The sequence below is a fragment of the Danio rerio genome, chromosome 22, assembly GCF_052040795.2.
Source record: "Danio rerio strain M-AB ecotype USA chromosome 22, GRCz13ab, whole genome shotgun sequence".
In the NCBI taxonomy this organism is placed as follows: domain Eukaryota; kingdom Metazoa; phylum Chordata; class Actinopteri; order Cypriniformes; family Danionidae; genus Danio; species Danio rerio.
The window spans coordinates 40,133,460-40,158,109 of NC_141042.1; the positions used below are offsets into that span (position 1 = coordinate 40,133,460).

General features: G+C 35.2%; 1 protein-coding gene across 23 annotated transcripts in view; it reads right to left on the bottom strand.

Moving 5' to 3' along the window:
• The window catches only part of atp11b (ATPase phospholipid transporting 11B), a 110,384-nt gene that overhangs the window by 81,609 nt on the left and 4,125 nt on the right, over window positions 1-24,650 (bottom strand). For 9 of the 23 annotated variants that reach the window (XR_015520992.1, XR_015520993.1, XR_015520994.1 and 6 more), the window contains 1 exon segment: window positions 11,395-11,691. Coding sequence is in view for 20 of the 23 variants with exons in the window: in XM_087302204.1 (XP_087158330.1) it covers window positions 11,395-11,421 (27 nt within the window). In the remaining 3 variants the exon portion in view is untranslated. 23 annotated transcript variants of the gene reach the window in all.

Below are 24,650 nucleotides of genomic sequence, written 5' to 3' on the forward strand. Positions count from 1 at the left end.
GAGCCAAAACTTTTTAAACTGTAAAAACAAGTATATATATATGCTTTATGTGTATATATATATATGCGTGTGTGTGTTTTCCATTGCAAAATTGTCTGCAAATTTCTGGAAATTACCACTACAAGATCAGTCATTAAAAAAAATAAAATAAAAAAATTGGAAAAAAATAATAATAAAAAAACTATAACTGTCCTATGTATATTAAAAAAATATAAAACTATATCATGCTATGCTGTTATGATGCATTTTTTTCAATCCTAGCTTGAATATTTATTGATTTTGTTTTAATTAATGTGGTTTTTAACCACTTTAAATAAATTTTTTGGAATCAAAGTGGTGATGTTCTGACCTTCATCTGTCTATTATTGTTTTTTTTTTAAACACCCGACAGTCTAGCACTCCTTGATTTATATTGTGCACTTGAGTAACTGCTGAACATGAGCAACATGTTTACTTTTAATCATTGGTTGTTTTCATTTAAAATATTGATAATAATTATTATCTTTATAGATAAAGGTGTGTGTGTGTGTGTTTGCTGGCTTATTAGTTTTTGCTGAAATACTGCTGCAAATTAGTGCTGAGAACTATGAAAGATCTTATTACACAGGCGACTAATGCAATTTAGTTGTTGTGACAGCTCTAGTATAAGAGGAACACTCACTGTAATTGAAAAACAAACATTTTGGCAAATACAAACGCATGTTGTAAATCCTCCAATCATCTGAATAAGCACTAATTATTAATAATCATGAGCTCTGTGCACTATTCTCCGTGTCTGATTCGCTCTGATATTTAAATGTTTCTGTCATGTAAAATTATGTAATCACATCTTTATAATTTAACGTCAATCATATTATTTTGCGCACATATCAACAAGTAATCTCCACATTAGTTAGACTGTTGCTGCTGGGTTTTATTAGTGTTGATTTTTGGTGGGTTTTTTTTTCAAATATAATAAATTTGTTGCAAAAAATGTGACATCAGTTCCTCAAATAGGGATGCAACGATTATAAATTTTGGCAGAGCGATTATAGTCTGAGGAATAATCACGGTTATCATGATTATTATGCATTCATTAATTTCAAAACACTGCTAGTTTAGAAAACTCACATAAAACTCCTTATATTTTAAAGTGTTGTGTATTTCATTTTACATTGTCATTTAGCAGACGCTTTTATCCAGAGCGACTTACAAATGAGGACAAGGAAGCAATTTACACAACTATAAGAGCAACAATGAATAAGTGCTGTAGGCAAGTTTCAGGTGTGTAAAGTGTAAGAAGCAAAACATTAGTACATTTTTTAAATATTTTTTTTTTTGTAATACAGTTAGCGGTACAACCAGAGAGGCAATTGCAGATTAGGAAGGGAAGTGGAGACTAAATAGTTGAGATTTTAGTAGTTTCTTGAAGACAGCGAGTGACTCTGCCGTTCTGATGCAGTTAGGGAGTTCATTCCACCAACTGGGCAGATTGAATACGAGAGTTCGGGAAAGTGATTTCTTCCCTCTTTGGGATGGAACCATGAGGCGACGTTCATTCACAGAATGCAAGTTTCTGAAGGGCACATGCATCTGCAGAAGTGAGAGCAGATAAGAAGGAGCAAAGCCAGAGGTCGCTTTGTAAGCAAACATCAGAGCTTTAAATTTGATGCGAGCAGCAACTGGCAGCCAGTGCAAACGGATAAGCAGCGGACCAGTTCAGCGGATTATTGCTGATCAGTCACTAAATAATATGACACAAAACAATAATAAAAAACAAACAATAGTCCGTTTCTCTTTGGACTTAAAAATATAGGAGAAAAAAAGTTTTGCCATTTAAACAAAAGTAATAATTTTACACTGAAAATAAATGTCAATAAACAAAACAAATAAAATTTAAATGAATAAATAAAATGTTAATAAATATATAAAAATAAAAAAATAAATACAATAAATACAAATTAATTAAAATAAATACAATAAATAAATAGGATAAATTACAATAAATAAATAAATACAATTTAAATAAATTTACATAAATTAACTAATTAATTAATTAAATGTAAATAAATAACAAATAATTGAAAATAAATAAATATCAAAATAAATAGATTAAAAATAAATGAAAATATATTAAAAAAATATTTAAAATACTTTAAAATTAATAAATTAAATAAATAAAAATAATAAATAAATAAAATTCTAATAAATAAATAAAATAAATAAATAAGATTAAAAATCAATCAATAAATCAATAAGTAGCATTTAAATAAGTAGTATTTTAGAACAAGAAAGGTTGCTAAACCTTTTTATCAACTTTATAACAAAATTGTTAGTTTTTTTTATTTTAGTATTTTTTTCCCCTAGTGTAGGGCGCTCGCTGCACTCTTTCAACTAGTAGGTGCGTCTAGAAAGCACCAGTCTGTTGCTCCACATATGCAAGCCACGCGCCTCCATTGGAAATAACGAACTTGCGCGTTTAAAAGACGCAATATGTGACAGGCCCTTAGTTAATAGCCTTAGCCATAGTTAATCCAGTGTGCATGGTGTCCAGTACAAGCCCGGAACTTCAAATTAGCACTCAGTTGGCATCACTTTAAGTTGCAGCAGTTTTGTTTCCTGCAGAAACACGGTGTTGAGAAGCCTTCACGATTAATTAAACATGACGAATTAAATCGTGGTTAATAGTGAAATTGGTAATCGTTGCATCCCTACCCTCAAACTGCATTGACAACACTGCCAAAACATAATGTTTCTATCTATTATTAAACAGAACTATATTATGTATTGCTTTTTATCATTGTTTTGAAAAGCTATATCTCACAGGAGGGCTAATACTTTGACTGCAACTGCACTTGGTGTATTCACAGAAGTGGATACATCACATGCACTGTTTGGTCCGACTGTATCGTTGGTGATTATGAGCGCTGGAAGCAGCTGGTATGAGCAGATGAGCTGGCGTTAAGATGACGTTGGCAGGAGAAGAGCAAACAGAGAGCAGCTCACACTCCGCTTTAGCCTGAGCTCTGACTATAAGCTCCGACACTCAGGATCACATTCATGAGCACTTCAGGAAAGATCTGTTACTGTGTAAACTTAGCGGCTCAATGTGATCCAAGTAGGGCTGAGCGATTAATCGAAAGGAATCCCAAACCGAAATTCATAACATGTGATAACCAATGTACACACACAGAGACACATTTAAACAGGGTACATGCAGGAGCCCTAAAGGTAATTTCAATAGCTTTTTAAAGACCTGGTCGTCACTTCAAGTCCTAATTAGTATCAAACTTTACCTTAATAAACATTTGCAGTTAAATAAATGAATGGAGCACAACCGTGCAACAGAACTCAGATAAGCTCGGATGAAACAAGGCTTGAATGAATAAAGTTGCGTGGTTGTTTTCAGTGACAGGTTTCAGCCACTCGTCTTTCTCCAACCAGAAGTGCGCAAACTTACATTTTGCTGTCTGTTTCACTACATGTGGAGAGCGTCACATCACCTTTTGTTTGTTGCAAATTACATGAGATCACCCGGACCGAGAAGCTTGGCCAGACGCGCCCTGACAAGAACCAATCGCGTGGATCGAGCATGCCATTGTTACTATTAGGAGGAAAATAAATATATTTATACTTTTTTTGGAGTTAAACCCTTTGGACAAAGCTTGAACAAAATTTAAGATCACATAAAAATGTGATTAAAGACTTTAATAACTTTCAAGGGCCTTACTTTTCTCATAAATGATTTATCAACTTTTAATAATTTTTAAGACCCCGCGGAAACCCATACAAGTTGTTCATTTATTTGTGTTCTTTTCATATTTCATCATTTTAAAATAATATACATTTCTTGATTTATTATTTTATATGATCCATATTGATTTATATTCATTAATCCGTTAGTTATTTTACACTTTTCATAAGACTATTATAAATTGTGATTATGAGTCAGTGTAAATAGCCTAGTGGTTAAGTGCGCCATAAAGCACCATAGTGTTTCTTAGAGTTCGATTCCCGGCTTGAGGTCCTTTGCCCATCCTTCCCCTCTCTCTGCTCCCAATGCTTTCCAGTCTGTCCTCCACAATCCTATCGAAATAAAATATGAAAACCCCTTAAAAAATAAAAAAATAAAAATTATTTTGCTTGCAGAAGTTGCTGGTCATTTTCCACTTTGCCTATAGGAAAAGGTTGCTTTTAATACCATCTATGTCATTATATACGTCTAATAATAAGCTGAAAATAGTTTATGTTTGTAATATGTATGAGTTTAATTATGAGGTAGAAGTCTTAGTTAATGGCTTATTAATAGTGGCAATACAGTAAAATTAAAAAATACAAAAATACATATAACGGTCTGTATAACCAGTAGTATTATTATAAGTAGATATTTAATTCTAATTAAATATTGTTAATTATTGTCGTCTTTTGTGGATTTGTGTGTTATTTTAGTTTATTTTTAAACCATTTCAAATGAACATCATCATAAATCTTGTATAACATTATTTTGACTTTACTGTAATTTTAGATCAATGTGATGACAGTGTGCCTGTAAACACATGCGTCCTTTGACTTTGCTTATTATCTATTATTAAATATGCAAGCACTCTCCATCAGCAGTAAAATATTAGATCACAACAAGCCGGACAAGCACATCCACTGAACCGAAACATGACGCTTTCAAGAGTTCCATTGTGTCCTCTTTTATGTATTTAAAAATATTCATCTTTTAAATTTAGAAAAATATAAAACATTTAAATGTATTACAATAAAATATTTACACTATTTGTTTTTTATAGTAATTGTATAACAGTAATTTTATAAATTATATTAAAAACAATAATAATATTTCCCAGAGATGGGTTGTGGCTGGAAGGGCATCCGCTGCTTAAAAACCTGATGGATAAGTTGGCGGTTCATTTCGCTGGGGCAAGCCCGGATTAATAAAGGGACTAAGCCGACAAGAAAATGAATGAATGAATGATCAATAATAATAGTAATTTTATTATTATTATTACTACTATTCAAATAAATTATTATTATTATTTTGTTATTGTTATTATTTTACTATTATTATTATTATTATTATTATTATTATTACATGAAGCGGCTTCTGGATCCAAGCACCATATCAAATCGTGGAGACTCAACAATTGGTAATAATCAACATTTACAAAGCATTATTATTATTATTATTAATAAAATGTGTATTATTATTATTTTTACTATTATTATCATCATCATCATTATTATTATTGTTATTTTTATAATTGTTAATAAAATGTGTATTATTATTATCATTATCATCATTATTATTATGGTGATTCATTTTTTTTATAAACTGTAAAAACATTGGTGTTTGTGATGCTGCAAGTCCACCACGATTACATATAAAATTCACTTTATTGTGTAATATGACTAAAATGTGGTCATAAATAAATATTTTATCAATTGAAATGAGTAGTGGCTTGGACCAGGAAACAATATTTCATACGTCATAACTTAACAAACGAATTATTGCTACTATTACTGTTATTATTATTATTGTTATTATTATTAGTATTATTATTAGTAAAATCTTTATTATTTTTAAAATCATTTTAAGTTTAAATATTTTATACTCTTAGTAGTAGTAGAAGTATTACTATTAAAACTGCTTCTACTACTACTATTATTATTATTAAAATGACTATTATTATTATTAGTGTTATTATTATTATTACTATAATATTATTATTAATATATGAATGGTTTTATTTTTATTAGTAGTAACATTGTTGTTGTTGTTGTTGTTATTATTAATATTATTATTATTGTCATTATTATTATTTTTGTAATGTTTTTTATATTAATATTAAAATTACTATTTTTATTTTGCCCACTGACATAAAACATCTCTTATGCCAATTTTTATTTCAATTTATTTAATTTATTTATAACAAATTCTTTATTATTATTATTATTATTACAAATTTTATTGTAATTATTATTAGTAGTAGTAAAATTATTATTATTAAAATTATATTATTATTACAACATTTATTGTTGTAGTAATTGTATTATTATAAGAAGTAGTAGTAGAAGTAGTAGAAGTAAAATTATTATTATTATTATGCCCCACTGACATAAAAAATATCCTTTTTATTGACATTTTTTTATTTTTAATTGTTTTTAAACTGTCACAACAATGTTTCACTGGGCAATTAGATTGTCTTTAAGCATGTCTCTGTTTGAGAAGACTAAAGCTTTGGTTCTCTGGGCTGATTTTATGACGTACAGTAATGCCTGTAATTGAGAGAGGAATTAAATCCACAAAGTTTGTTGACCTTTGCAGACACATAGAATTCTCACTGGAGGCTCATATTTGACAGGAACAACTACAAGAGGTGCTGTGGGAAGTCCAGCTTTTCAACACCGTCAAATGAAGCAAGTGCTGAAAGCTAAAGCGCAACACTGTCATCATAATATACGTGTGCAATCGCCCTTGTGGCTTTAAAATGCAATAAAAGAAGTGGATAAAAGCTCTAAACTAAAAGAATAAACGTGAATATTACTTAGGATTAAATCAAAATAAAATGATTGTGGTTATCATTATATCCTGTCATCATGCAGACTTTTACAGTATCATCTGAAACAGAGCAGATCTGAAACGAAAGTGAAACTATGATTTAAACACACTTCCTGTAAAGCCGGCAGCATCAGGAGAGAGCTTTTAGACAGCCAAACAAGATAAACAGCACTTTATGTGTTAAATACCACACAATAAGCTTAAATAGTGTCTGCTTTTCATTGTTTGTTAACCAAATGGGATGTGCAAAATTAAGAAAATAAGAAAATATCACACTTTAACAAAGTCAACTATACTTTTTTCGTTGCAATTTGAGGAAATATTCATCCAAACTGAAGCTACTCTTTAAGCTTTACCGGCAACAAGCACAAGCTTTATATTAGGGATGCAACGACTATAGATTTTGGCTGTGCGATTATAGTCTGAGGAATAATCACAGTTATCACGATTATTCTGCATTCATTAATTTCAAAACACTGCTAGTTTAAAAAAATCACATTAAAACTCCTTATATTTTAAAGTGTTTCTTTTTTGCTGCTCAGTAACCAAATAATATGACACAAAAAAAAAAACAAAAAAAAAAAAACAATAGTCCGTTTCTCTTTGGACTTTAAAATAAGTGAAAAAGGTTTTGGCATTTAAAAATAAGTTATAATTTTACTCTGAAAATAAATGTCAATAAATAAAATTTACATAAATTTTAAATAAATAAAAATGATTTAATTTTAAACAAAATAAAAATAATTATAATAAATAAATAAATAAAATTTAAATAAATTAATATAAATGTTAATAAATTAAAATAAATAAATTTAATTTAAATAAATAAAAAATAAATGAAAATATACAAAAAATAAAAATAAATTAATACATTTAAAATGTTTTTTTTAAATAAATTAAAACAAATAAATAAAACTAATTAATTAATTAACATTTAACGATTAATTAACTGTGACAAGTTAAATTGCGGATATATAATTTAGCAAGACATAGGAGGGGCTCTGACGTGTGTTTTAATGACAGTTTCTGAAGCTTCATTATGAATTCTCTGGGGTCGGCAAACACACTGGAATCCAAGTGAACACTTGCCTAACAGACATAGGAAATATGTTCACATAAAGCTTGAAATCTCTACTTTTAAATGAAACCAACTGTACCTCAATGTTGGGCTCCACAGAAACAAACATATGCGACAGTAACACCTCGTAAACATCTCAAATGACAGCTCAACAACGGAAAAAAAAATCACAACAGGAGGTATTTAACCTGCATAATTGAGATATCCAGAGCATTCTGTCATGCTACTATTACTGTTTTCAAGCAAAGCAGGAAATGTCAACAAGTCCATCCCAACAGATTAACAGTCTGCAACTGAAGAGGTTACAACCAAACCTTCTCAACACTCTTAATAAACATAAATCACGAGTTTATGAAACACGGCCGCCAAAGAGAGCATCAAAACATCAACGAGCAAAAGCAAAGCAATTTAAAGCAACTGAAAATAAGGCGAGCTCTGCTGCAAACGCTTCCCTCCAAATGAACAACATTAAAAATAAAAATCGTTAAAGCCTGATTCACACTACGAGCGACTTGCAGCAGCAAACCGACAAGCGACCGTACAAGCGAGCGACTTCCGGCGACCTCTGTCTACACCAGGGGTTCCCAAACTTTTCAGGCCGCGACCCCCAAAATGACAATGCCAGTGACTCGTGACCCCCAATATCCTCTGAGGTGGTTATAAATACAAAAACCTTGCATGCAATGGCACACACACACACACACCAATGGACCCAAGTCTATTCTTCTTTTAATTTTTCAAAAAAAATATTTTTTTGTTTAATATGTATGAGAGCTGTAAATGGGCCACAAAGTTTAACCAGGTGTTATGAAATCTGCTGCATCTGACGCTATTGCTGTGTCTTTAATACAATGCAATTACCCCAGGGGTTGCAATCCAAAAGAAGTAGTAACTATAAGCTACTATAGTAACTATATATGGTATAAACGACTATTTTTTTCTCTTCAGAAGGTTATGGATAAAATATGATAAATCTTATGGTTTAATGAAAATAAATAGATTTTTGGAAACCACCAGGCGACCCATCTTCATTGTCCCGCGACCCCTCGGGGGGTCCCGACCCCCAATTTGAGAACCATTGGTCTACACGAGTGACAGCGACCCATTGGCGACCAGGTGGGCATGTCCAGCTTTGTGCAAATGAAGAGCAACTTTCTTAAGCGGAGCACCAGTAGAGCTCAGCTCGCCGGTTGTATTCTCCGTGCTGTAGACCTTAGTGATGGAAAGTTCGGATCATTTTACTGACTCGGATCTTTGGGTCTCGTTCATCGAGATAAACGAATCTTATTTCGAGTCATTTCGTTTATTTGGTTCAATTTGCCAAAATATTATTAAAATGTTACAAATTGCTTCCAAACACATCTACAACTAACCCAAAAGGTTGATCACACGACAAATAAGTCATAAATCGAATACTATAAGAAGGAAAATAATAATAATAATTCTATGTTTACCTGCTCTGTTGTCTATGAAGGTATTGTCGTCTCTTTGCTCAGCTCACCTCTTCATGTCTTCAAATGTCAGGGGTTTGTTCACGTTACACTGACAGTCACATATAATCTTAACCAATGTACACAGTCTGAGCCGATAGGAGCCGTAATAATTAGTTCACCTTTCGAGTCTTCTGGTTCTTGAGTCGTTCGTTTATCATGTGACTCGAGCGATTAACGGATCAATTCTTTTTCCGGCTTTAAACGCGTATGATTGGCCCGTGAGAAATGAATGACTCAGACCTGATAGAGGACTCGAGAGATGAACCGATCAAAACGCAAATGATTGGCTTCTGCCTTTCTGCGACGAACGACTCAAAAGACTTAAAATGAATGATACCACCAGCACAAATGTGCGCACGCGCGGATGAACGAATCGCTCCCTGAGAGGACTCGTAGTTCCCAAGTCATTTTGAAGATTCATTCAAAATGAACGAATCGTTCAAGAACGACCCATCACTAGTAGACCTACACAAACCTGTGTTTGCAGCAGGTCACCACCCAGAGAGACAGGCAGCTACAAAGTCACTGCTTATGTGAATGAGGCAATAAATGAACAACTCAACATTGTAAATAACGTCACATCCGACCACAAGCTACAAATAAAACCTGATGACACATTTATTACCACACACAAACCGCTTCATTTCAGTGGAAAACAAAACTCTCATTTTAATTCTTAACCAAACTAATGTTACTTAATTAGCCAGGCATAGCCATTAGACTGAAACCAACTAACCCAGGGATGATGATTTGAGTAAAGTCAGTTTTATAGTTGAAGCAAGAATTATTAGCCCCCCTGAATTATTACCGCCCCTGTTTTTTTTTCCCTTTTTTTTCCCAATTTCTGTTCTGTTCTGGGAAGATTGTTTCAGCACATTTCTAAGCATAATAGTTTTAAAAACGTATTTTTAATAACTGATTTATTTTATATTTTGCATGATGACAGTTAATAATATTTGACTATATATTTTTCAAGACACTTCTATACAGCTTAAAGTGACATTAAAAGGCTTAACTAGGTTAATTAGGGTAACTAGGCAGGTTAAGTTAATTAGTCAAGTTATTGTATAACGATTTGTTCTGTAGATTATCGAAAAAAAAAATAGCTTTAAGGGGCTAATAATTTTGTCCCAAAAATGGTTTTAAAAAAATTGCTTTTATTCTAGCCGAAATAAAACAAATAAGACTTTCTCCAGAAGAAAAAATATTATCAGACATACTGTGAAAATTTCATTGCACTGTTAAAAATCATTTGGGAAATATTTAAAAAATAATAAAATCAAAATCAAAAGGGGGCTAATAATTCTGACTTCAACTGTATATTCGTACATTCCTTCAGTGACCACTTGTGACATGCTCCCTACGTTGTTTACCATGGTACTTTAAATATTGGGTCTATTGCATATTCGGTCTAAAATCACATGTAAATATGACGTTAAAATAACATTAGCACTTTTTAATTGACTGTGAACAATATTGTGCTTTGATAGTTATTGGCTGCTAACATGATTCCACAAAAATAATATTGTTATGAAACTATTTTATTATTAAAAAGAAAGTCAGAATCTGCACATATAAAAGCAACTTTCCCTTAATATTAAACATCTATAGAGGTGGTTTTATATTCGGATATTCATTCTCCTTAATAATATACTTACAGAAAAGTATTGTTTGCAAATTTTAAATAAGGAAATCATATTAGCAGCTAATAAATATCCAAGTAAAGCATTGTTTACGGTCTATTAGATATTGTTGATGTTGTTTTGAAGTAATATTTACATGCTAATTCTGATTGAATATTCAAATTAGCGTGGTAAACAATATGGAGACAGTTAAATGAACGAATGTCTGAAACTAAAATCAACTTTACCTCTATCTTATATCTGATTTCACACCCAATATTCAAAGTATCGTTAAGGATAGCAATGGGTAAACAATATAACCTAGGGTCCGTGTCACAAGTTGTCACTGAATGGATAACCTGAATTTTACACTGGGGTAGAGTTAGCTTTATATTCGGACTTCCTCTTTTATATAATTTCAGTAAAGTATTGTTTGCAAATTCTAAATGAGGATGTCATATTTGCAAAGCACAACATTGTTTACAGTCAATTAAATAGTGCTAATGTTTTGAAGTCAAGACCCAATATTCAAAGTAACGTTAACGTTAGCATGGTAAACAACACGGAAACCGTGTCACAAGTTGTCACTGAATAGAAGAGCGAATATAAAACCAAATGTTATTTACGGTTAATAATAACGAGAGTAATTAATCGTACCAGCTGTTGTCGGATCCAGCGAATCATCCTGGCTCCGGCTAGCGCAGTGAGCTGCTATGTTAGCCCGCTTCGCCGACACCGATCCCCGCAGCATCAACACCGCCGCTGCTGCTGGATAATCTCCGCATTATTAGACTGAATCCGAGGGGCGGCCACGGACACCGAGACCCGGGCCATCCTGCGCCTGGAGCCCGCTGCGGAGAGCTGAAACACGGACGCACACACGACCCGCTGCGCTTCTTGACGGAGCAGAAGAAGAATACTTCAGACCGACAGACTGGCTGGCTGACAACATCCAGGAAGTGACGTCACTCGCCAAACAGATCAACGCCTGGAAAGTTGAGTCGCACGTGCGCCTGCAGGAATTCATCATCGAATATATCTCTCTCTTTTTAACGTGCTTGCTGATAGTATAGCTATATATGTAGTTTTAGGCAGTAAACTGACAATCGTGGATCGTTTTTACACTCGTGATGAGCAACAATGCAAGACTTCAACATATATTTGAACATATACATATTATAATTCCAACGGTTGAAAAGAAATGTGTTTTAAGAAATATTTGTTTGTCTGGTTTGTTTCTAAATGTCGCAAAAACACTATATTTAGAACCATTTGTCAATTTTGGATATACACTCGCTGGCCACTTTATTAGGTACACCTGTCCATCAGCCAATAACATTGCAGCAACTCAACGCATTTAGGCATGTAGACATGGTCAGGATGATCTGCTGCAGTTCAAACTGAGCATCAGAATGGGAAAGAAAGGGGATTTCACTTACTTTAAATGTGGCATGGTTGTTAGTGCCAGATGGGCTGGTCTGAGTGTTTCAGAAACTGCTGATCTACTGGGATTTTCACTAACAACCATCTCTAGGGTTTACAGAGAATGGTCTGAAAAAGAAAAAATATCCAGTGAGTGGCAGTTCTGTGGGCGCAAATGCCTTGTTGATGCCAGAGGTCAGAGGAGAATGGCCAGACTGGTTCCAGCTGATAGAAAGGTAACAGTATCTCAAATAAGCACTCGTTACAACCGAGCTCTACAGAAGAGCATCTCTGAACACACAACACGGCCAACCTTGAGGCAGATGGGCTACAGCAGCAGAAGAGCACACCGGGTGCTGCTCCTGTCAGCTAAGAACAGGAAACTGAGGCTACAATTCACACAGACTCACCAAAACTGGACAATAGAAGATTGGAGAAACGTTGCCTGCTTTGATGAGTCTCCATTTCTGCTGCCACATTCGGATGGTCGGGTCAGAATCAATTTGGCATCAACAACATGAAAGCATGGATCCATCCTGCCTTGTATCAGCGGTTCAGGCTGGTGATAGTGGAGTAATGGTGTAGGGGATATTTACTTGACACACTTTGGGTCCATTAGTACCAATTGAGCATCAACGCCACAGCCTACCTGAGTATTGCTGCTGACCATGTCCATCCCTTTATGAGCACAGTGTCTCCATCTTCTGATGGCTACTTCCAGCAGGATAACACACCATGTCATAAAGCTCAATCATCTCAGACTGGTTTCTTGAACATGACAGTGAGTTCACTGTACTCAAATGGCCTCCACAGTCACCAGAGCTCAATCCAATAGAGCAGCTTTGAGATGTGGTGGAACGGGAGATTCACATCAAGGATGTTCAGCCGACAAATCTGCAGCAACTGCGTGATGCTACCATGTCAATATGGAGCAAAATCTCTGAGGATTATTTCCAGTAGCTTGTTGAATCTCTGCCATAAAGGATTAAGGCAGTTCTGAAGGCTAAAGGGGGTTCAACCTAGTACTAGTATAATGTACCTAATAAAGTGGCCGGTGAGTGTACACAATACACACATACTATGTGCAACTAATTTTTGCCCAGTACTAATTTCAATATAGGTAACAAAGCAATTGAAAAGCAGTAGTTAAGACAAAATAAATATTTACTCTTCATTTACTCACCGTCATATCGTTCCACACCCATTTGACACGTAAACTTTTTTGTTGTTTAACCCTCAGATCTCTCTTAGCTAAAAAGACAACATAAATGTGTGAATAAAACATCTACTTTATTTACCTTATTTTTAAGAATACTTCAAAAAAGCAAATGTTATGATGACTGAAATTAATAGTTATTAGTCATTGCTTGCTCGTCTTCATGCTGTCTCACACTTATGAGTGTGTTTGTGTGTGTGTGTGTTTGTATGTGGGTTTCATAAAAGGACAGATTAAACATTATAATATCCAAAGTATATCTATTTGGGGCGACTCAGTGGTGCAGTGGGTAGCATGTTTGCCTCACAGCAAGAAGGTTGCTGGTTCAAGCCTCGGCTGGCATTTCTGTGTGGAGTTTGCATGTTCTCCCCGTGTTTGTGTGGGTTTCCTCCAGGTGCTCTGGTTTTCTCCACAGTCCAAACACATGTGGTACAGGTGAATTGAGGTTAAATTGTCCGTAGTGTATGTGTGTGAGTGAGTGTGTGTGGATGTATCCCAGTGATGGGTAGCGCTGGAAGAGCATTCGCTGCATAAAACATATGCTGGATAAGTTGGCGGTTCATTCCGCTGTGGCGACCCCTGATTATTAAAGGGTCTAGGCTGAAAAGAAAATAAATGAATGAATGTTTTTTTTTTAAATAAATTGAATTTAGTAGAAGAGTGGCATGGTTAATCAGTGGTTCGGAGGTTCGAGCCTCCGATAAACACACTCTCTCTCTCTCTCTCTCTCTCTCTCTCTCTCTCTCTCTCTATATATATATATATATATATATATATATATATATATATATATATATATATATATATAAACACCTATAAACACTTATTTACACACACTAACACTAAGGCCAATTTAGCTTATTCAGTTCCCCTAGCGGATGTGTTTAGACTGTAGGGGATACGGGAGCACCTGGAGGAAACCCCTGCCAACACAGGGAGAACATGCAAACTCCGCACAGAAATGTCAACTAGCCCAGTCGGGACTCAAACCAGTGACCTTTTTGCTGTGAGGCGACCGTGAGCCACTGTGTTGCCTAAACTCCGTGTATTTACTTTAATATTTCCAGCAGGGAAATTATGTCATAGTATTGTTGCTGTGGGCTATTGTGGGGTGCAGATGCAGGTTCTGCGGGTTCAGTGGCACAGGCTGAGCGTACAGCATTAATCTGTCAGACAGTGAGCGGCTCTGGATTAGTTTAAGAGCATCACAGCTGTCAGACGAGCTGCGGTCAGATCACTGCTACTGTTAGAGCAACACAGATAGTCAAACAGGCAGACAGACAAACAGATGATAGATAGATAGATAGATAGATAGATAGATAGATAGATAGATAGATAGATAGATAGATAGATAGATAGATAGACGAAAGCCTCAGTTCAAGTGTCTTTTTAACACAACAGCGCCACACTGAGGAAAAACGAAGTAAACAAAGGCAGTTGATGGGATAGATTATTTAAACTGGTGTTACATATTATTAGAACACTTATGGTGGGTTGGCAAGTAAAAGATGGTTTTACAAGATATATTTAAGGCATACTATTTATCCTTCTTAGCAGAAAAAAAATCAAAGTTTAAATATATAAAATGTATATTTTTCCTTGGTGTGTGTCATATGGGCTGGAGATGTAAATGGTAAATGTTGCTATAATCTGGCTAGTTTACTCTACATTTTACACAATTGTTCTCTAACATTTTGGCAGTCTGCAGCTCCACCTGCTGGAGGAACTGGTTTAATCCAACATCAGTTATGTTAAAGTGAATGTTCACCACAAAAATGTAATGTAATGTGTATTTGTATTGCGCTTTCATCGTTTTTGGCAATATAAGCATATGTTGTTTCTGCACAGAATTTTCTAAAAAAAATAAAACAAAAACAAATGCAGCTTTATGCAGAATGATTTTGTTGCTCATAAAATATATCTAATAAAATAAAGAAAATTACTTTACAAACTGGATTGTAATTAAGTAATATAAACATTTGTATATATATATATATATATATATATATATATATATATATATGTAGGTGTGTGCACTCAATAATGAGCTAAAAATCTGCATACCTCTCAGATTTCTATATTGGTGTGTTCTGGTATTTTGTTTTCTATGTGATGTTCATATGTATAGTTTAATGTGATACGGTGAGACGGTAAATGCTGCTATAATCTGTTTTGTTTAAACTTACACTTTTGTTTGGTCGATGACCTTTTTCAGAACGACTATTTAGTTTCTGACATTGGAATGCCTTGTTTATTTTTGTTGTGACTGATGTTTTTTTTTATTTTGTTATTTTTTATTTGATGATAAAACAATGCGCGTGCGTAAAAAAAAAAAGTTTACACTTGCTATGATTTGTTTCAAGTGTTCATTCAGTCACCCAAATTTCTGTAGAACTATATATATATATATATATATATATATATATATACAGTTAAAGTCAGAAATATTAGGCCCCCCTTTGAATTTTTATTTCTTTTTAAAATATTTCCCAAATGATGTTTAACAGAGCAAGGAAAGTTTCACAGTATGTCTGATAAAATTTTTTTCTTCTGGAGAAAGTCTTATTTGTTTTATTTAGGCTAGAATAAAATAGAATAAAAGCAGTTTATAATTTTTTAAACACCACTTTAAGGACAAAATTATTAGTCCTAAATTATTAACTTGCCTAATTACCCTAACCTGCCTAGTTACCCTAATTAACCTAGTTAAGCCTTTTAATGTCACTTTAAGCTGTATAGAAGTGTCTTGAAGAATTTCAGTTATATATATCTCTATATCTATATCTATATATATATATATATATATATATATATATATATATAGTATAGTCAAATATTATTTACTGTCATCATGGCAAAGATAAAATAAATCATGAAATGAGTTATTAAAACTGAATAGAATAAAAATGAGTAGAAATGAGTTATTAAAACTATTATGATTAGAAATGTGTTGAAAAAAATCTGCTCTCCGTTTAACAGAAATTGGGAGGGGAAATAAACAGGGGGGGGGGGGGGGCTAATAATTCTGACTTCAGCTGTATATAAATATATATATATATATATATATATATATATATATATATATATATATATATATATATATATATTATTATTATTATTATTATTTCCCTACTTTTTTGCTCATAATTGCCAGGGGAGTTTATTTATTTATTTTAATTACCTAGTTTATTTTCCAGATATAATAATAACCATGTGCATTACAGGACTCTATATCCATAAACCAGGACATTACCATGTCTGAAGGCATGAAAACTGAACAGAAGCCAGCGCTCCTCTGTAAAAACACACACACAGTTCTGGTTTCTGTTTGTTGCTGTCCCTTAATCCTATTTAATGGAAGATACTTGTAATTGCCCACTTAGGATCCTTAAAGCGGGGTTCCTGTTGGTCCTGCTCGACTACACCTGGCAGGCTGAGAGCGCGCTGGATTGGGTTTCGTGAGGAACTAATCCTTCCTGCCTGCATCTCTAACAGCCACTGACCCGCAGCCAAACACACTGTGCCTTTAAACACCGCCACATATTTTCCATGGCTGACCAAACACAATTCGCTGTAGGTCTCAGAGCGCTCTCACATTCGCCCAGTTACTTACAAAGTGTGTATACATTTGAAGTCTGAATTATTAGCTCTCCTGTTTATATTTTTGTTCAATTTCTGTTTAATGGAGAGAAGACTTTTTCCAGCACATTTCTAAACATAATAGTTTTAATAACTTATTTCTAATAACTGATTTATTTGATCTTTGCCATGATGACAGCACATAATATTTGACTAGATATTCTTCAAGATACTAGTATTCAGCTTAAAGTGGCATTGAAAGGCACAACCTTTAAATTAGTGAGGCTAATTGAAAAGCCTTTCATTCTGGCCAGTCCACTGGCAGTGGGGTGGTCTGGCCTGCATAAATAGTTTCATCCGGGATGTCAAACTCAACTCCCGGAGGGACGCAGCCCTGCACAGTTTAGTTCCAACTCTAATTAAACACACCTCAAACTAATTGAGTCCTTCAGGCTTGGAGGTAAGTGCAGGCTAAAGGTAAGTGTGTTGGAGCACGGTTGGAACTAAACTGTGCAGGGCTGCGGCCCTCCAGGAATTGAGTTTGACATACCTGGTTTAATCGGTTAGATCTGGACCCTCCTGTGTCCTTTCGTAAATTAGGAGGACTCCTACCCGCCATATTACAATGTAGCATGTTAAGGATAGCATTCCCATGGTGTCTCTTAAAGAGAGACGCAGCGCGAGTTCCCTCAGAAGATTACGCATGCAACCATGATTCCCTGAAGGTAACGTCGCTTTGCCTTATTTTTTTTTTGCCTGATGTGCTCTGTTTGAGAGGTTTTAAGATGAAGTTGTTTATTTCCATGATGCTTTATACCTTCAGGTTAGACGTCACACACACGGTGTGTCCCCTCAGTTACTTTGGATTAATTTCACCTGTGCTTCAGGATCTTATAGAAGAGCAGTGGTGTAGTCGGGGCTATACGCACGTATATTTAGTATGCCTACTTTTTTCCACAAGCTGTTTGGGTATTACAACTTAGAATGATCAATAATTGCGTATACCTTCAGTATATTCATTTGTTTTGCTGATTAGGCTTTTTTTCTTCTTTTTTATTGGATAGTTCACCCAAAAAAAATGAAAATCGTCATCATTTACTCAATCTTTACTTGTTCCAAACCAGTTTGTCTTTTTTTATTCTGTTAAAGCTGGAAACCTGTAACCATTGACTTCCATAGTATTTTTTTTTCTTCTGTGGACGTCAATAGTAACAGGGAACTTACGTTTAATATATATATATATATATATATATATATATATATATATATATATATATATATATATATATATATATATATATATATATATATAGCTAATTAATCAGAGAAACATTGACTTTTGTTATTTTTTTGGCCACTTTTAAAATTTAAGTTGGGTGGGTAATAGTATACCACCTTTTTTTTAGGACTACACCACTGTAAGAGGGATTGTATCCCATTTGTATCTCCTAAAGAGAGATGCAGCATTTTGTTCCCTTCAGGGAACCATGGTTACATTCGTAACCTGAGACGTTTTCAAAAAGCAGAATCGATTTTTGATACCATCAATTTTGTGATTTCGACCTTAGTGATTTCACAGGTTTTTAAGAAAAGATATTGATTTTGGATACCCGACCCTAGTGATATCACAGGTTTTCAAGAAGAATTGATTTTCGGTATCATCGATTTTGGATACCCAACACTAGTGATTTCACAGGTTTTCAAGAAACAGAATTGATTTTGGATACCCGGCCCAAGTCATACCACAGGATTTCAAGAAACAGAATTGATTTTGGATACCCGGCACTAGTGATTTCACAGGTTTTCAAAAACAGAAATGATTTTGGATACCCGACCCAAGTCATACCACAGGATTTCAAGAAAAAGGAATTGATTTCGGATACCCGACCCTAGTGATATCACAGGATTTCAAGAAATAGAATTTATTTTGGATACCCTACCCTAGTGATATCACAGGTTTTCAAGAAACGGAATTGATTTTGGATACCCGACCCTAGTGATATCACAGGTTGCTCTTTCAGAGCAGAATTATAGTGAAGTATTTGTTTAAAGGGAGTCTGCCGGGATTGAAGCGACTGCAGATTTTAGACGTGCCTCATTTCCAGAAGGACCTGTCGGAGCTTGAGGGGATACCAGGCTGACAGGCCTGAAACGCTGAGCGACTATCACAACACACTAATGGCGGTGAAGAGGGACGGCTGATTACAGGCCTCGGCAGGCAGTCTGTCACACGTAATGGGCAGAAATGGAGTGTGGTTTCCTTCAGACTGTGTGTTGACGGGTTTAGAGTGATCGCCATGCCGGCTCTGAACGCCTCTGTGTTTGTTGCTTACTCTAGATTTCTCTGTAGCATTGGACTGATGAATGTTTGTGTGTGTGTGTGCGCTTTAAAATCAGTTTTCATTATTTCTGCTGTTCTGCAGGTGAAAGCGAGTGCTTTGTGTCATTGTGGTTGTTAAGTAGATTTGTACTGAAGCATGGAATAGCTGAAAACAGGCTATTGTGACTTTTCGGATTTTGTTTCTTGCAAATTCTCAGATTGGTTGTCACAATCGTGGGTTATAAATTTATATCATGCAATTCTGAGGAAAAATATTAAGCTGAATTGTGATTCAAAATCAGAATTTTTGAAGATTATTAGTGATGTGCGGATCGATACTGAAATATTGATATCTCTGATACCAGCTTTGTGTGTTCTAGAATCGGTTGTCATTTCAAAATATCAATATTTCAGTAATTTGGAGCAAATGTGTAGTTTATTGGAAATAGAAATACAGAGGAAAGTAACCACTATTACCCTAGTTTATCTTAATAATCCCATCTTAGCCAGAACTACTTGTTCTTCCGCCTGTCAAGTCATAACGGCACTGTTCAACTGCAGAGCACACAAGCTAACCACTCAGTCAGTCGGCTTGCACATGTTGTTCAGTCACGCTGTCATTGAATATGGGTGACCGCAAGCAAAGTTTTGTGTGGAGCTACTTCACTTCCATAAACTCAAATGATGCTGTTTGTGACACGTTTAACAAAACAGTGAAATACTGTGGTAAAACCACAAACCTCATCAAACACCTACATATAAATTAAAAGACAGAATATGGCTATGTCAAGCCTAGACGGTCAGAAGAGGAGGAGAGTTGCTAGGGTATAATCACGTGGTTGCTAGGGTGCTCTGTGTGGTTTCCGAGGTTTTTTTTTATTGTTTTAAATTTCAGGGCAAATTCTAGGATGTTACTACAGTTTGTGGTTGAGTGTTTTGACAGTTGCTAGGGGTCATTGCTTGTTTTAGATTTCGGTGCAGTTCCTAGAGTGTTGTCATGCGGTTGCTAGGGTGTTGCTGTCTTGTTGGGGTGGTGTTTTGCATCATGGCTTGGTGGGTTTTTGATTGAAATAAGCGCCCAGGTCTTTATGACATGATGGTCTGGCATTTTCGTTCTTTAATAAATACATTTGTAAGCTGCGCTGAAGTTTCACTCCTTTAGCTTAATTCCTAACCCCAAAACGAGCAATATTGTAATCACCAACTCCACTTCTACATTCTTTCAGGTGACTTTTGATCCACAGTTTGTTTAAACAAGGATATTTTGCATGTATTTTTAACCCCAGTTGTTCTGGATGTGTTCTTCACCAGACTCTTGAAGTGTCCAGGTGTTGCACTGAATGTTATCTTGTAGGACCTGAAGCTGAACTCAAAGTCAAAGAGAGCCTGTCAAAGTCAAGCCACTTCAAGTCTTTGTTTCTGCTCTCATGCTGATAAACCTGACCAAGTTCACCGCTCTAGATCATATATGATGAAGTCAGGCTTTGCACATGTCAGATAAGATAATATACCTCAGTAACCGGGAAGAGCGGTTCTTCAATAGGTTGCTAATGATAAAATATGCAGCATGACATAAAGCTGTGTTTGCAAGAATATTTGAGTCAGTGTTTGTGTTTGGTCAGATTTATTAAGTTCCCTGAAAAATTACTTATAGGACCGGTTTCACAAACAGGGTTTAACTTAATCCAGGACTAGGCCAAATTTAAATGAAGGTATTTAGGCAGCTTTTATATACGTACACTATTTAGAAAAACACATTACCAGTGTGCATCTTGGCACTGACGTCTTTAAAGGTTGTGATTTTAAGATTTAAGTAATTTAGATTAAGCAAGTTATTTTTAGTTTAGACAGCTCAAACATGCAGTTTAATCTAGGACTTGCCTAATCTCTGAAACCAGGGGATAATTATGCAGATCTTTATGATATTATTGATGCTCATTTTTTTAATTTGTTCATTCATTTTCTTTTCGGCTTTGTCCTTTTATGAATCCGGGGTCGCCACAGTGGAATTAATCGGCAACTTATCCAGCACGTTTTTACGCAGCAGATGCCCTTCCAGCCGCAAACCATCTTTGGGAAACATCCACACACACACTACGGACAATTTAGCCTACCCAATTCACCTGTACCGCATGTCTTGACTATGGGGGAAACCGGAGCACCCGGAGGAAACCCATGCGAACGCAAAGAGAACATGCAAACTCCACACAGAAACGCCAACTGAGCCGAGGTTCAAACCAGCGATCTTCTTGCTGTGAGGCGACAGCACTACCTACTGCGCCACTGCCTCGCCCTGCTCAATTTTTTTTTTGACAGATGTAAAAATGGAAAAAATAAGAAAGGATGACTGACGCACAACTGACGTTTGCCCTTCAGGGACAATAAGGATATTTTAATCTAATCTAATCTAATCTTGTGTTGGGACAGCATGAATAATTGGTGTGGAACCCTGCATTTTTTACAGCGAAACATACACTAAAGACCATTTCACTTGCTAGGAAACAGCTTTTCCCCCCAAACAAACACTATCATGAGTCTCCATCCTGGTGGTCTGAAGCAGGAATAAACTCAGTGCACTTTAGCGGCACAAACCCTCAGATTAACCAGCGACTGACAGCCGTGAATCGCTCCACAAATCTGCAGCTGCTCACTTTACAGGTGTAAAAGTCAAAGTTAACCCTTGCTTGCATGTAATTATTCAAGCTTTCTGGGAAAAACAGCAGCTCACAGCCATGGAGAAGCCGCCTTTCATCAACTCAACCGCGTCTGGAAAACTTCGTCTTTTTGCGTTTGCTGCCAGGACATGTTCTCCCGGCCTGGACTGGAGCCAGGCGAGAGTGTGAAAGTTACCCTACGCTACGTTTGCTAATATCTTTCTCCAGTTTCCCCATGCAGCGTCGTTGGAGGCCGAGCAGAGCCAGACTGCAGGTGTTTGCTGACAGGCGTTTAGGCAGAGAAAAACAAGCCAAATTGAGTGGATTAAGACGCATGCAGGTACTAACAGAAGAAATCTGACAGGCCACTTCATGCCAACTCTAGACGGGAGCAGCATTCGCCTGATGTCATGACACTTTCAGGACGCTTTAGCGAACAAGACTGATGAAAGGCCTGACGTGTATATGTTGTATATTAGAAGCGAATTCCCCTGCGCCGTGACTAATGCTGGAACTGTGAACATATATCAGGGGTTTACATGTCTGCTGTGCAAAACTTGCACTGGATGACTCACAGCAACATTTTTATAGCTTTCAGGAGGAAATGTGCTATTTTATTTTTGAAAAACGCTAATTTGGAGATTATTTAATGTTTAAAGTAGAACGTATGCTGCTAATGAAAGTATAATGAGAGAGTAGTGGATGTCATACATTGATTTCACATATATATATATATATATATATATATATATATATATATATATATATATATATATATATATATATATATATATATACATACATACATATATACATACATACATATACATAAGCAATGACACACAAGTAGCAGTGAGATTTGGCTGTATATCAGCACTGGTGGGAGGCATACCTGAGTGTCCCACCAGTGCTGATATACAGCCATATCGCACTGCTACAAGCGTGATATTGTGTTTATACAACAGTTCGACATCACAATTGCGTATATAAATAAGAAAATCAAACACGGAGAGTCTAAAAACCACTTTTGATTAGGAACTACTTTCTTCCTCCATTCATTCACATCTGCAGCTGACGTCAGAACAGTAGAAGCTGTTACTAATTCACCAACGTCTCTTTAGAGCTAGTGTTTGAATGACTCTCTGTCTAAAGTCATGACAAAACAGCTGATTTTGCTCACATTGCAAGATTATAAGGCTGAACGTGACATGAAATGCCATCAGTCTACAGAGATATCTTCTTACAGTGTTACAGTCTACAGTATTTCTCTGTTGCAATCGGGACATCACAATAATTAACCCTGAAAAAAAGCAACACAATCACTACCAGACTGCTGTTGTGTTTGCGATAGGGAAAAACGCTAAACACATGTGGACTTTGCTTATTTCAATCTGCCAACAAAACACACATTCCTGAAATGCTAGCAAATCGGTATAAATACAGCACTACAACATACAAAAAAAGAGAGATCGACTTATAATATCATTTACTATCATACCTGCCAACATGTGTCTGAAAATCCGGGAGGCCGGGGAGAGGGGTGTTCAGTAGTGAGGGCTCTGAATAACACTGCTGAGATCCGGGATAGGATGCAGCGGGTTTATATATATATACACAACAACGGTATATATATATATATATATATATATATATATATATATATATATATATATATATATATATATATATATATATATATATATATGTGTGTGTACAATATTTTTTTTGTGGTTCTTGAATCTGAAAATAACAACACTTGTACAGCCTCTTTAGTCTTCTGTATTACTCCGCCCACATAGAGTGACAGCATATAAATAAACTCACAACAGTTTTACAAATATTGCAGCTGTTGGACAACATAATGTACTTTTGAGACTTTTTAAGGCAAGAATGTATTTGTTTAGACTGCCACTATGCAGTTATTTCTAAGGACAGTGTCTATTTTATTTATTCCTTCGTTCATTTTCTTTTCGGCTTAGTCCCTTTATTAATCAGGGGTCGCCACATCGAACTGCCAACTTATCCAGCACGTTTTTATGCAGCGGATGCCCTTCCAGCCGCAACCCATCACTGGGAAAGTGCCTATTTTAAATACTTATAATTTCAGAGATACATCGTGTCAGCCTCCATCTGCTACACTGAGCAGAACGAAGACGATTGCTCCACAAGATGGCGACAGAGACAGCAAAATAAGTCCTTAGCAGAGAAAAATTCAGCATTTTCTTTTCGTATTTCACAGCTGATCAAATCATCATAAAACAGGTATGTGACTTTTTAAGTCGATCTCTCTTTTGTCTATAATTGTTGTATTTCTACTAATCTGGTAGTGTGTGCGTTGCTTTGGCTTTTTCAGGATTAATTATTGTGATCTCCCCATTGCAACAGAGAAATACTGGGAAATCTCTGTAGACTGATGGCATTTCATGCTGTTCAGCCTTATAATCTTAAAATGTGAGCAAAATCAGCTGTTTTGTCATCACTTTAGACACTGCGCTAGAGAATCATTCAAGCAATAGCTCTAAAGTGACATTGTGTAAACAACAGCTTCTGCATGTTTCTACCGTCAGCTGCAGAATGAATGAATGGAGGAAGAAAGTAGATCCTTAACTGTATGTATGTATGTATATATATATATATATATATATATATATATATATATATATATATATATATATATATATATATATATATATACCCCATAGTCCAAAGATATGTGGTACAG